Source organism: Cupressus sempervirens, chromosome 3 (assembly GCF_028749045.1).
Source record: "Cupressus sempervirens isolate cs-2001-9-10 chromosome 3, ASM2874904v1, whole genome shotgun sequence".
Classification (NCBI taxonomy): domain Eukaryota; kingdom Viridiplantae; phylum Streptophyta; class Pinopsida; order Cupressales; family Cupressaceae; genus Cupressus; species Cupressus sempervirens.
The window spans coordinates 390,915,733-390,931,319 of record NC_143120.1 but is presented as its reverse complement, the minus strand read 5'-3'; the positions used below and the strand labels follow the sequence as shown (position 1 = coordinate 390,931,319).

Sequence of the window (15,587 nt, the reverse complement as noted above, 5' to 3'; positions counted from 1 at the left end):
ACAATTCCAACAATGCTTCTAGCATATTTGCTTCCAAGTTGAAACTGAATCTTGCAAGGTGAAACTTTTGACTTTTTTTTCCCTCAATATTTTGGCATCCACCAAAAATGTCAACACCTCCAATAACTCTAGTGAGCTTGCAGGGAATGCAATGTTACACTGCACAAGGTTAGAATAGACAGTACGATACCCACAATCCTAATTCTTCAAATGTGTAATTTGTCAGCCTTTAGACCGCTGCTTTCACCCATGTCTTAATCCCATCAGTTCCACTACTGCTGACGCTATGTGGTGTTATAAGGTTGGATGTAATGTATTTATGTCACCAAATATGAGAACATCATTTACTATATATTGGAAACCTTTTCATCTTTAAACATGGCTGTATAACATAATTTGATAATGGTACTAAATATAAATTAATGCCACAAATTTGTCTTATACATTGGCTCAAGAAATCTACATATAGCTTATTTTAACTTCAAAAGGTTGTCTAAAGTCCAAAGCCTAAACTAGTGCATCATCAAATCAAATGATGCAACATGTCAATTGCAAGGGCTTATAGCCCAACGAACTGTGGAACATTAATCTAAAATTACATTAATATTAGTCAGATTTTGTTTACATTTTTTTAGACTCGTTGCAACTTCCCAAAATTAATGGAATTAAAAAGCTGGAACACCGACAATTTTAAAACAGAAAAGCTTACATCTTGAAGCTTAGAAAATGCAAAAGTATGATACTACTGCTAATTATGCTCTCATTAAATGTTCACAACACAACAATTAGACGCATCTATACAGTGTAACTCAATTTAAATACATGTAGCTAAGATAAACCTTTATACTGCCACAACAAAATAAAATGGCTTGCTATACATGGTTGCCAAAGTTAAATAAAAGACTGCATAGAAGAGTTGTGAATAACACAAATTTCTAGGCAGCCTTTTAAATTAAAAGTTATAGAGAGCTTATTTCCAGAACTGGTTAGCAATATAATATTAAATATTGCATATCAAACTAATATAATCAGCTGCAAAACTTTATGGTAAAACACTGAACTATGATAACACTAGTCAGAAAACATTCAGTCTCTCATGTAGGACCCAAAATGCTTGATCAGACAGCAGGAACCTTCCTTCCATCTTCAATAAAATATATGGCATTTTCTGGTACCTGAAATGGGCAACGAATCCATGTTTTAGTATCCTGTTGCTTTTTATCGTCCTGCTAATTTTCTACAAAACTTAGATGTCTAAACTTTGAAAGATCGGTGTATGTCTGCTCATTAGATTTGCTTGGCCATTCAAATCTAAAATGAAATTGTGGAGTTTAAATAAACATTTTTTAAATATAAACCAAAATTTAAGTGATGGAAATGTTCATGTTAAAAAAAAGTTCTTATGAAAAGTCAATATATAACCCCATTAAGAATGTATAATTTTAAATAAAACCTCAGCAAGTATTAATCATGTTTAAATGGGGAAAAAGCTTTTAAGATTTACAAATTCAGAAAATAGGTACTTGCTAGGGCAAACTAATAGCTATATTGAACACCCAATAAATGCTCCTGTGAGAAGATAAACGCACTCTCCAGTTGGAAAAAACTTAACTAGACTGAGAGGCCTCTTGGAGGGAAACTGGCCTAATTTACACCATTTAATGTTTCTATTCCCTCTTCCACAAAGTTCTATAAAGAAGAAACCAAAATCCTGTTCTGCAAAGCTAAGGACAACATTTGATCCATTCCCAAGATGAACAAGTGGGGAATTTGAGTAAAAACAGTCCAGTCAATAACTGATTGCATGATCATTAAAAAGTGTACCAAATGCTTTCTTTTCAAACACCCTCATTTGTGGCTCTAACAAGCCCTTCACTTCCCTTATCCCATAAACAATTAAATAAATGCATATTCTTGTCTGCCCCTTGACAACCAGGTTTCAGCCATTCCCTTACTGATACAGACACTACATTTGGAGTCCGTCTGACATGTCAATCTTGTAAGTAGCTCAGAAGGAGCAAATACCATTAAACAAATATTTGCGCTTAAGCCAGCTCTGGCACCAATGTACTAGATACTCACATGGCCATATCAACTGTGGTTTGAAGAATGTCAATTTCCAGTTTCTGCTCATAACTGGCACATATAAATTTGTTCATACCTAATCGAGCTTAGACTAAAAAAACAACAAACTAAAAATTGATATAAGAATATATATCACTTGCTGTCTGAAATATTTTATTGTTCAAAGTTTTCTATGTATTGCAGAGTATGCATGTAAATTCCTATTTCGGTATCTTCACTACAAAGGAACCTAAAACCAGCACCTATAACTGGCTGCTTTACAGAATAATTAAACATGAAATTCTGCACTGAGCTGAAGGATAACAAACACAAAAGGATAAAGCTTACTCTTGCAATGTTCAGTGCTAGAAAACCAAGCTGACCGATATCAATCTAGCACGACCTCTTCATAACAAAGGTTTTATTCATCAACCCTAACTTTATTATCAGCTTTTCAAACTTCACCTTTGACAAGGACTTTGCTGAAACATCTACAACTTGCTTATGAAGGAACATGGTAAAGAAATTTGACTCCCTCTTGAACTTCGTTTGTAAGAAAATGATAACAAATATCTATGTGCTTGGATCAATCATTTTTTTTTTTTAATTTAAATAATGTGATATAACTCTAATTATCAGAAAAAATTATTGTTACTGGCAACTTGCAAAGCCAGATACCAACACAACTAGCAGAAGATTTTCTGTGTACTATGCCTTGAACATAATGGTAATGCTACTGCATCCTGTTTCCTACTGAATTGCACTAGCATCTTTTGTCTAAATATCCAGAAAGGAATGAAACACAAACTCTCTGTCTCCAACATACCTCAGATCATAACAAAATCTTAAGGCAATTTTGAAGTCTGGTAAATTTCCAACTTCACAGCGGAAATTGAGCAAACAGTATGGCATAGCCTAAAATTGACCACCTTTGGTCAATTTACCCCAATTTCATCTAATTCCTCATCATTTACGTTAGTTAAATAATGTCATATTATTTAATGAACATTATCTATTTTCTTCTATTTGTCCCAAGTCATAGCCTAAAGTAAACAATTACCTATAATTATTTACCCTTACCTTTATCCCTTTCTTCCAAATAATTAAATAAATAGCTTGTATTTATTTAATTTCCTTCCTCACATGTCACATCTTTCACTTTTCATTATCTTCTAACAGTCACCTAACCCTCCCCCCAGTCATTTGCACATTCCCATCCTAACTAGGTGGAGTTGACCCGCACAATCTTCTCCCCTGTAGCCAGTAGCTTATGCCAAGCTGTTTATAAATAAATTATAAATATTGTAAGCCAAAGTGTTAACTGTGTAAGTATTAGTCAGCTACTTACGTAATGTTGTAAGTTGTTTCCAACAAGTAGTTGTGTTTAGCAGTTTATGGTAGTTGGTAATCTTAACCAACTGCAGTATAGCATTTATGTACTCATTTTGTCAGTGTCAAGGACCAGCTGTACTGTACACATTTCATATTGGAATGAATGGTATAATTTCTAAAGCTACATTATACTTGGCATTGTCCTAATCCGACATTCCATGTTTTGAAAGTAATATTGCTGTTCACTTTGTATGTTAATTGATATTACCCTACAGGAGTAAACGTTTGCCATTGTTGCCAAGAGGAAGATCAGCAATTTGTCACAGATAGGCAGGATGGCAGTGTAATGGGCTTACCCATAAAAGAACTAGAAGTGTTGGAAACCGAAGCGGAATACACAGAAGAAGACAAAACTGACTCAGGATTTGGAGTAATTGTGGGAAGTGTCTGTAAACTCGTACATTTGAAGGAGTCCATCCAACAAGAGGTCCCCAACAGCATCATTGGAGATATAACAATGAACGACAATGTCAATCATCTCATTCAAAGGCTACCAAGGTTGCTTGCACATTACTTCATCAATCTCCACACCATTCGGAAGGAAAGGCACCGAGAGCAATGAAGACAACAAATACTACAGCAATATGAAGAACAAAACGAGAGGGAGGAAGAAGGGGACACTACCAAAACACATACCTCCACTTATTAATGCCAATGCAGCCAAACAAGGATAGAAGACATACACCAAGTGGTCAGAAAGTCACAAAAGGATCAGTAAGAAGATCCCTTCAGTTAAGAAAGCAATGTGAGTGATGTCGACAACTACAAATTGTCAAAGCAGAAATCCCAAGTCCACCAAAGAGTATAAGTCAGAGCGTTATTCATAGCCATAGTCATAGGGGGAGAGAGAATCTCACTGACGGTGGCGGTGAGCAGATGAAGAGTGTTGTGGGTAGAACTTGCCACACACATATGACTCGCAAACGAAATGTACAAAGAGCTTACATATCAAGTAGACAAAAATTCAATACAATCAAAATCAAACAAAGAGAGGAAAGGGGAACACCATAGGACCAATGAGTAATGATAAGAGAATCTGAAAAGAAAAAGAGTCCAGGAATGATGAGAAAGGTAACTGAAGTGTAAGGAACGATAAGGGCGGACATGTGTACTCTAAAGTGGCCATGAGTGCTAGTGAAGGCACCGAGACTTCAAAGGCAAAAGCCCAAAATGCAAGGTTCCTACCAACCTTGGAAGATAGTGACTCCCTTGGCGAATCCACAGGTTGACAGGCAGAATCTCCCCAAGTTTACAAGGAATAGGTTGGAGGAACTAGTGCGGCTCTATAGAACATGTGAAACAATCTAGATAGCAAGTGATCAAGAGGATAAAGACTATTGGTTGAGAGTGTTCCTAGTGACACTGCAAGGTATAACGATCAACTAGTTCACGAAACTTGAGGCCTCATCTACAATCTCTTGGGACATGCTAAAAGGAGGCATTTGAAGCGAAGTTTCAACTACTACATGACGATATCGAGATTGTCGCCGAAATTAACAATACCAAACAAGGTAAATATAAAAATGTATGCGCTTGGTATCGTAGGCTCAAGGAGTTGTTGCTAAAACTAAAAATTAACCTGTAGACTAAATAAGTAATAGTTCATTGATGGATTGATCCCTTCACTCAAAAAGAAAATGAAAGCATTACCATTGTTATTGTACAAAGATGTATACAACCAAGCGATGGATATCAAGAGCAAAGCCAAAAAAAATATTTCTAAGGAAAACAAAGACTACATGATAAAGAGGGCTACGAAGAGAGTAAAGACGTTGAATCCAAAACCGTCCAAGCCCAACAGTGAGTAATGATGTGCATGGTTGAGCTGACAACAAAACCAGAGAATTCCAGGGAAAACAAACAAATGCAATGCACCAATTGTAAAGTAGGTCACATAAAATCTACCTATCCAAAAAAAAAAAAATTGCCAAGTGTCAAGTACTAGAACATTCCATCAAGGACTGCCCCTACAACTCAAAAACAAGCACAAGTGCACTTCATTCCACAGGAATAATCATCCCCACCATCCACACAACCACAAGCACCTACTAATGTTGATGTTTGGTAGCTTTTGTCAAATAAACCTATATATAATTATATATGAGATATAATATATATATATATCAATAATTAATTTTTTTTTATATTAATTGTCTAATTAATGAATAGAATTGCTTATTCACAATTGAAATAAGAGGTCGTTGCCATTTGGAAAACACGTACCGAAGACGACAATGCTTATTGCTTAGTACATTTGAAGTGATCCTCATTTCACAATATGGTATCAGAGCCTAGTTGCAAATGTACAAAGCCAAAAGGGAATAATGAGATTATTCATAGAGGGATCCTATAACAAAAATCAAAGGTAGCAGAGCATTTTACCCCATAACTTCAGAAGTTGGCGCAGCATTGTTTTCAAAAGACGAAGCAGGTGTTGAATTGGTAAATTTAGAGTATTGTCAGAATCTAATTGTCCTTAAGGTTCTCAACCATAGATGCAGGTCAATGAGAAATCTAAGGAGCGTGAAATTATAATCTGGGAGTACTCCTTGTAGGATTGGGAGAAGGATTGCTTCACATAGGGAAAAAATTTATGATTTTGGTCCCTCGAAGTTCCCAAGGATAAATGATGTGAAATGTTGTCGATCCAATTGACTATAGCAACTATGTAAAGCTTTGAAGTCTTGTGTTCAACACTTATAGAGATATGGTAAACATATCATTGATCAACAATTGTTCCAACCTATCCAAAATTGTTTTCAATAATTGCCATTCACTATTGAAATATTTAGATGGTGTAGAGATACCAGAGTTGTACATTTCATCTAAAAATGCTTTGACCCTAGAGTGTTGTGGTGGAATTAAGAACCAGCTCTCATTCCAATATTGTGACATGGTGGGGTCTTCCAAGTTTGGGACGTATTTCAAATTTGACTGTGCTCAAACTATATGGTCGTGATATAAATGAACCATCAGTTGTTACATGTTGTAGCATGTTAGAGGAGGTTTACTTTTTTGCATTGAAGAAGATATGGGACTTTTACAGCTTGTCTTATTATGTCTATGCAATTGTGAGAGGGTTCAAGGTCCTCCCGATATTGGTGGTTGCCACGAATTACACGTGTTTCATCTACTCTACAATGGTGGTAAGTATTCTGAGTCATTATTTCCAAAAATGGATGGCTTCCCTCTATTACGAGAAATGAGACGAGATCTTGCCACACTTGAATGATGTTGTTACGTCGAAGGAATTGGAAGAGTAGTAGAGGTTATAGGACAAGGAAAAGTAGATAAAATGAGTTAATCGCAAGAATGTTAGTGTGGAAATGCATTCGCATATCAATAAAGAAACCATTCCCTTCAAACGTGGAACAAGTCAAACATTTCTAAATCGACAAATGGCAGGGGACGTGGAACAAACTTCAAAAGGGGGAGTCATTAGACCCCACAAGGAACGTAGACATGTAAAGACAAAGTTTTGCTAAACACCGCACTGACTTGACATGAGTAACTAGGAGATAGAATCCTCCACACGGCATCTACACACATCGAAAGGATAAGGGAACAAAGTCTAGGCAATAGAATTGTGGGGAGTATGTGTCACACAAAAATGAGGAGACGTGCACAATACTCAATGCATGCCTCATATGTGGTAGGTGATAATATAGTGTAAGAGGCTAGAGTTGAAATGTCATTGGGTAATAACCACTAAGTTCATAGGCCACGTGGATAAGGTGGACCCACTAATAAGTATGCAAGACCATCGAATACTAGAGTACAGAAAGAAGGTATTAAAAACATTTGAATAAAGGTACATTGGAGGTATATTATATATTTAAATTTTTCTTTCTCACCACTACTATAATATGGCCTAAACATATAATGAATGTATATAGAGTTTTGAGATATTTGTCAATTCAAAGGGATAGTGGTTTAATTTTGAAAATGATTAAATGTCTAAATATAAAATGCATATATAGAAATATCTTTTAATTTAATAATTTGACATTACTAAATGTAAGAGGATTAGTTGATGTGCAACAAGATAGTAATATAATCTCTTATGAATATAAGTGAATATAGATTAAAGTATATCTTTAAATTAGATATTTATCTATATTGCATTGGAATGATCTTATATTATTATACAAAATTATTTATTATACTTGATTATTTTATTTAATCAATGAAATCTCTATCTTATTTGTATTTGTGTATATACTATAAGACCCATGAGCCTTGATCTTTTCATTCAAGAATGTTACTGTAGGAAAAAGGCAATTGAGATTCAGAGGGAGCCTGACATTTCATTAGAGACAACCTCGAAAGAGAGGGAGTAGGCAGAGGATATGAGTCGGTCAACCTTTAGGGCCCATTTGGTGAGCGGAATAGGAATATGTATTCTGGAATAGAATGTATTCTTGTTCTCCATTTGGTTCAGCGAATATTTGATGGGAATTCGCGGACCCAAAAATTTATGTTTTCTAAAATAAAATAAAATGGAATAGGAATACGTATTCCAATACCACCTTTTTTGGTGGAATTGCAAAACCCCATTTTTGGGCCAAAAATGGAATACATATTCCATTTTTGCTTTGTATTCCAATCCCGTTTTGGTGCATCCAAACAAGGAATTCACAATTTTTGGAATACGTATTCCTATTCCGCTCACCAAACAGGCCCTTAGTAATCTCGATTATATTGATTCAAAGGAAGTAAACCATGTTGAGATAGATTATCTAATGATCAACAAATTGTAACAATCAAGAGGACTATGATTCATGAATATATCTCACGACTATGTGATTTTAATGGACCTACCCCCTGTGTACATCATGAGGAAGTGACGACTTCCAAATGATGACACTTGTATTTGCAGAAGTTACTGTAAAGTGTCGATCTTACATTAACTTAATTTTCTATTATGATGGATACCTTACGATATATATGCAGAACATGGTAGATTACACTATGCATGGTTGATGTTTATATAGTAGCTTTATGACAATGGGTGTGCACATACCTTATAAACATTTTGAGTACATGGTGAATATTATGCAAATTAATTTTCTAAAGGCCATTACACAGAATATGTGGTGAATATTATATGACTTGATGTTCTGGAGGCCATTACTCAAAGTACTTGGTGAATATCTTGCATCTCATTCTGGAGGTCATTACTCAAAGAGTATTTGATGAATATCATATGTTGATATTCTTTAGAACAATACTCAAATGTGATATCAAAATGTTTAATATCGAGTGTTGATATTCTAGAGACCAGAGTATCTGGTGAATATCATATATTTTGAAGGCCAATACTCATGATATCAAATGTGATATCAAAATGATGGATATCTTTTGATCAAAGATATCCTTAAGGGCCCGTTTGGATCGTGGATTTGAGGTGGAATTAGAATTCCGTATCCTAATAACTTTTCAATCCACTGTTTGGGTGTGCGAAACACGAATTAGAATTTGATAGAAATGGGATTTAGTATCCTCATTTATAGCCCATTTCGTGGATTTCGTCTTCCATCGAAATACCTGGAATTGGTCATAAACTCGTTTTAATTCCAATTTTTATTAAAATGGGCATATGATATTTGTTGAAAGCGATATTTTTTTCACATCCGCGAGCAGCTGTTTCATTTCTCCCGCTCGAATGTATCCCTTGCAATGTGCTCGGTTTGCTCGCTCGACCAGGTACGTCTCGGCTTTGTGCATTTTTTGCTTTGGACGAGGGTTCTACTCCATTCATATGGGTTTCGTTTTTTGCAGGTTGTAGAGGTTTTTTTCAGGTTGCAATCTTTAGCGGCGGGTAGGGCTTTCGCAGCGGCTTCCATCGTTTTCTTCAAGTTGCAATCTTCATTAGCGGTAGGGCTTTCACAGCGGCTTCCATCGTTTGGTAGGGCTTTCGCAGCAGCTTCCATACCATTTCTTTGGTAACTTAAACCCTTGACTGGAAACAAATCTTTGGTAACTTGTTCATGTCGGTATTCCAATTCCAATTCCTAAATGTGCAACCAAACGGAGGAAATGTGCGTTCTCATATTGAATTTTTGGTGAACCAAACGGGCCCAAATCAAATCCCCAAAACCGAAACTTGGATTTCAAGTTCTAGAATCCCAAATCAAGGATTCCGGATGCCAATTCTAAAATCATATTCGAGCAACCAAACGGGCCCTAAAATTTGTCAGGCCTAGTATTACCAATGGTGTAATATCTATATTGTGTTTATCCTCCCTAGCTAAGAGGGAGTGTTGATATTTGGTAGCTTCTATGGGATAAACCTATATCTAATTATACATGAGATATATATATATATATATATATATAATTAAATTTTTTATTATATTAATCATCTAACTAATGAATAGACATGTCCCATTCATAGAACATGTCTCTTCATTGCTTATTCTCAATTGAAATAAAAGGTCGCTGCCATTTGGAAAACACTTTCCGAAGACGGCAGTGCTTAGTACATTTGCAGTGATCCTCATTTCGCAACAACTAAGTACAATGCATTGCCTTGTAGATACCTACTAGTTCCTTGAGATAATTTTATCTCCATATATTTGACAGTTGTGACTACATGACGATTTGGTATCTAGCATTGGCAAGTTTTATGCTTTACTTGAGTGAGATCTTAATGAGTTGTTTCACAACTATGGGTATGGTAATGTTTACATCAAAATAGTGTTGGCAGAGAGTTGGCAGAGCAACTCTCTTGAAGTTGATATGGGATCCAAGCATTTGGTTTCAGCATGCAAGTGCAGATTGCTTGAGGGCAAGCAATCTCCGAGAATAGAGGAATATAATGCCCCGTCATTGAGACATTATAAGTCAATTAAATTAATTGAGTATTCAGTCGTCAAATTATATCAAATTTAATGACAACATAATTTAATTATTTAATAAAGCATAGAGCTTAGTGAATAATCGATAAAGTTATTTGAAATGTTGCTTCTGAATTCGATTGTGAGAGTATTTTTTCAACAACATTTAAGAACACAATCTCTGATCCATCATTAGGATGAAGAGAGAATGTACAGAGAAAGAGAAAGGAGAAAAAATCCGGATGATGGATCACAGAGTCTGCTGCATAACGTTGATGAAAAATACACAATTGAATCCAGAAGCAGCATTTCAAATAATATTCATGGATAGTGGAAATCTATTCACTATTATCAATAAAGTTATTTTATTATTATTTCCTTAATTTCAAATTTAAAGTGAGAAAAATAAAGGGACAAAGAAAAGGAATGCCAAGAGACAGACAGGGAAAATGAAGAGTCACTGGGATGTGCTATTAATGAACATTGAGAGGTTCATTCTCAGCAAGCTTGGTTTATTATTTTCTCCTAGATATTTTGGAATAGAAACCTTCGGGATATTTTGGTGGATTAAACGGAAACCCAATTCATTTCTCTGGTGGACTAGCAACAGAGTTCACAGCTGAGCAAACTTGTTAAGTATTCATCTAAAGAAAAACTGGCAGAAGTAGAGATATTTCATATGTGTTGGGAAAATAAGGTTGTAATGATTTATCTATTTTGATGGCAACATTCCCATTTAATTTTTCGGATCTTTATTTCAATCTACTATAATATGATTTTATCTATTGGATGAATATAATCAGTTTGCATGCAAATTGTTGGTTTAAATTCCTATGGTATATTTGGAATAAACTGGAGTAAATATCCATAGCAGATATTTCACTTTCCTCGAGAAGTGTACTCTTTATTTTTGTTTGGGATACAAATAGCAATCTGTGCAAACTTGAGATCTTACTAGGTTAGATTAATGATCTTAATAAGGTCTAAAATAATTTTTTGTCTTGTTTTAGCTATTGAAATTCTTTGGCTTTTAGAAAATCTAGGAACAGGGATTGGTTTCAAAGAAAGAAGAGTTTTCCTTGTCTAGAAAACTCATTTTCCTGGTTCCATATTGTTGCAGTGCAGGTAATTATAACTTCGCAGATTTCTAGGAAGGGATTACAAGAGTTGATTGATGCAAGGCAAACCATTGTCAATAATATCTGAGATTAAGTATGTCAGACAATTTTTTCAGGAACTACCTTAAATTTCATAAGTAGTAAAACAAGAAATACCAAGCCATCCTAATGAAGGACCAAGGACTCAATGACAAACACAAGAATCATCAGGTTGACAATAATGTTTCATTCCAGACATTGTGAAAACTAATAAAAAGATCTCATCTATTGAGCCATCTATGCTATAGCATGGTACAACATGGATGTGCACAGTGAGAGCCATGCTTAAGTTGCTTCTACTACCTATTCTTTATTTTGTCAAAACTGAGATACTCTGATCTGTTAAACTTTGATGTCTATACTCTATGAATCCCTTTTAGTAATATATTATCAATTCAACAAAAATATTCTTATATGATATTATTAATATTAATAACAATGCAATAAATAATTGTTGCAAGTTTCTCCATTTCTTTGCAGCCATGCCTATGACGTCTGCTCAAACCCCTCCAACAATCCTCTACAGTTAAACTATGTTTGTCTGGGTTTTGTGGGCCATTATCTAGGGGGGAAGATGCAATTCGTGACACCAACCCAAATCGCTCCTCTAACATTTACAGTGTTGATGCCCTCCCCCTTAGGCTTTGGCAGTTCTGCAACTCGTGTGCATGGATAACAAGCTCCTCAAGCAGTGGGATTGAGGTGAGCTGAAGAAAATGTCTCCAATGCAAAAAAAATATTGTGCAAAAGGGAATGTCAACAGGTTTGGACAATTCACCCACTAAGATCTATAATGTGAGATCTCACACATTGAAGGGGAGCAGTGCTGCGGAGGATGACCCTTCACACAAGTTGAACAATCCTAATATTCAAATTTCCGATGAACTGGATGGCAACCAAGCTTCACCATGAATTCCCAGTGGATTCTTAGGCTCTTTGCCCATCTGCATCACCTTTGAATGTCAACCTTGGGGAGGAGATTTTGGTGAAAGTAGTTGAGAATGTGGGCTACTTTTCAAAGCCTTGTTTGGTCGACTGATTCCACAGATTTTGGCTGAGTATGGCAATGATTCATAGATGGATTTCACACACTTGAGGCCTCATTTTGACTAGCGATCTATAGATATATCCCTATACGCAGGACTTTCCTTGTTGTGATCTTAGATAATATGCAGAATTGCCACACAGTTCTTTGTGACTTTCATTGGGACTGCAAACAATACTTGGAAATGTTGAAACGTCAGCATCCTTTCAACCCATGTACTCAATCCTTATCTGCTATTCCTCTTTGGGTAAGCCTTCCAAATCTACTTTTTCAATTTTGTTTTGAGGCTATTGATAATTCATTGGGAAAATTCCTGGATCTTGATGAGGGATCTGAGAATTTCTTCCACACGACATACACCCGTATCCTGGTGGAGATGGACACCAACAATGGTTTTCCTGCAGAGATTTCCCTCAACACTAAAAAAAGTTGTTGGACAGAGTCATTAGATTATGAGGGTGCTCCCTTTCAATGCTGCAGATGTTTCAGCACTAGTTAGTTAAGTTGCTGCCCAATGTGCCAAACAGCAGAAACATAGTCAAGCATCGTAGTGAAAATATCTCCCCTCACAGCTATTCAGTTGAAAAGGAGGATCCAAATCAGGTTAGAGAGACCATTGATGAGCCTCAGAAACCATCAATGGATGGTCCACACAAGGCTTCACAATGCAATGTCCACCATGCTTCAGAGAAGATAGCTGGTTCCCCTGTTAAAGTGGGAGACAGCGATATGGGAAGAGCTATTCCCTCCGCAGAGTTGTCCCAACCAATTGATGACTCAGATCTAAGAAATTCATTTGATCCTTCAAATTAATCACAGCACACACCAAGGCCTTCTGTGGTTTCTCCCTCTTCTAGGAAGGATGGCATTAAGGCTTCTGCGCTTTTGGTGGTAGGGATGGCAGCAGTTGAGAGGGGCTCTAGATCTTTTCCTCTTAGAGGCCACACATTTGCCTCTGGGAAAGCGGAGGAGATAACCAGCAGGGAGGCTCAAGAAGGTAATTGGAGAGTAGTAGAAAGTAAAAGGCAGAAACATGAGAGAGCTTTCAACACACAGCTTTGCTTCCATTAAAAATGCAGAGCAAATATTGAGATTTTTTCCATTATAGAGGGCACTGTTTTTGTGTTTAGATGTGGTACTATGTCTGTTTGTCTGATCTATTGATGGAGCCTGTTAATGGGTTTTGATGGCTTAAAGCCATGAGCTGTTCTTGAAGCTTTCCATTTTAATCTAATGGGCGCAGCTCCTTAGCTGCTATTTACCTACCACAAAATTTTACTAGTAACAATATAGCTTGTATTAATATTTATGATCATAATAACATATTTTTAAAAAAATTAATTGTTAATAACTTTAATTAATATTCACCATATTCTTGTCCTAGTTTGTTTTATTATAGTTATAGGGATTCTTTAGCATTATCATTAAACTTGATATATAGCTATAAGCAAAGTATAAAATTGTTTGATAAGGAATTTCTTGGGAAAAAATAATAAGAGATTGAAGCTTGCAGTCTCCCAGACATTTCAGATGTGATTTAGAGCACATGATTTACATTTCAACATGAAAATAAGACATTCGTTTCAACCAACTAGATCAGGCATGGCATGGAAAGAGCATAGAATTTGCAAGATGTTATTAGAACCAGAGATGTTTTAGTTTTTAAACACAATTTGTTTAGGGTTTGGAAGGGCTTGCAAGTTTCTTGCTGGCTTCGTTACAAATACATTTACATCTGATAGCTACGATTACAGGTAAAATAAGGCTGTGAACTTAATTGGGTAATACCACTTTCTATTGCAAAGGTAGCTGAGATAAAATAGGCAAGTTCTCTTTCTCTTCAAAAAAGAAAATTAACCTTACCCTGCTAAATAAGAATTATTTTCCTTAGTTATCCCATCTTTTTACGTGACCTGAATAGCACAGATAAACATCCAACAAAACTCTATACTACTTGTTAGGAGGTTAGAGAATCCTAAGAAAGACATATCTGCTAAAGACATTGAGATCCTAAAAAGATAGACATCAAGGAAACAACAGATATTAAATTAAAAATAGAAAGCTACACCAAAAAAACATAAGAAAGTGATAAGAGCTTTCAAAGGGAATAGATTACTGAAAAAAGGAAAATAATTTAAACACTTCTGAGGATATTGAAAGTATGCCACGTTATCATTAAATCTATTTTAGATAATAATTACTAAAGGGGACTGAAGTGAAGATTAATACTTTATTTAATTTGTTGGAAGGGATTTATCATCCCCATATTAGCTAGCTCATCTGCTCTCTTATTCCCTTCCCAATAAATGTGGTTAATTATTATTTTGTTAAGGCTTTGCATAGTTCTAAAGTTGTCGAGAGCTTAGCATCTAACCTCCAGTTAGAAAGAGCTCCTTTCCTAAGAGCATTTATAATTATGGCCGAGTCTCCTTCAATTTCTAACTTAATTTATTCCCAAATGTTTGCATAACAAGAGTCCTACTAAAGCAAAAATCTTTGCCCAGTTATTAGTAGCTTCTCCAATGTATCTTGCTATATTGGCAATCTCCTCTCCTTTGTCATTGTGAATGCAACATCCTATGCCAGCTTTACCTAGTTTGCCTCTTGATGCTCCATCAAAATTTAGCTTGAACCATCCCTTTTTTGGAATTTTCCATACACATTCTTCCCTCGAAGATTTACATTCATCATCCCCGTTTCCCAAGAAGGGCGGGATCTTTAACCCAATACATTGTCCACGCATCTTTTCATCCCAATATGTCATCCTAGCTTGTTTGAAGTTAGTATTAAGCAATCTATTATTTGCTAACTCTAGAAGTCAAATTTCTATTTTGGTAATAAGTTGATTAACCGACATCATGCTATCTTGAAAAATTATTCTATTCCTCTCCTTCCATAGTAAGGGGAGGAGATCCAAAGGCTGTGAAAGATACTATCTGACCTTAAGAGAGGCCAAGACATCAACATATAGAGTATGGAGTTAGGGAAGGCCGTCACCAGGCCTAATTGAGAGCAAAGCCATTTCCAGCAAATAGTTGAATAGTTGAATAAGGGCAATGAAGGAAGAGATGATCTGCAGTTTCTTCCTCA

At 35.8% G+C, this 15,587-nt stretch overlaps 1 protein-coding gene across 1 annotated transcript in view; it reads right to left on the bottom strand.

Annotated features, from left to right (window-relative positions):
* Window positions 1-727: 727 nt before the first annotated feature.
* The window catches only part of LOC149566663 (Translation initiation factor SUI1 family protein), a 34,225-nt gene continuing 19,365 nt past the window's right edge, over window positions 728-15,587 (bottom strand). The window contains exon 8 of the mRNA XM_089819985.1: window positions 728-1,175. Within this exon, the coding sequence (XP_089676111.1) occupies window positions 1,119-1,175 (57 nt within the window). The 3' untranslated portion in view covers window positions 728-1,118. The remainder of the gene's footprint in view (window positions 1,176-15,587) is intronic.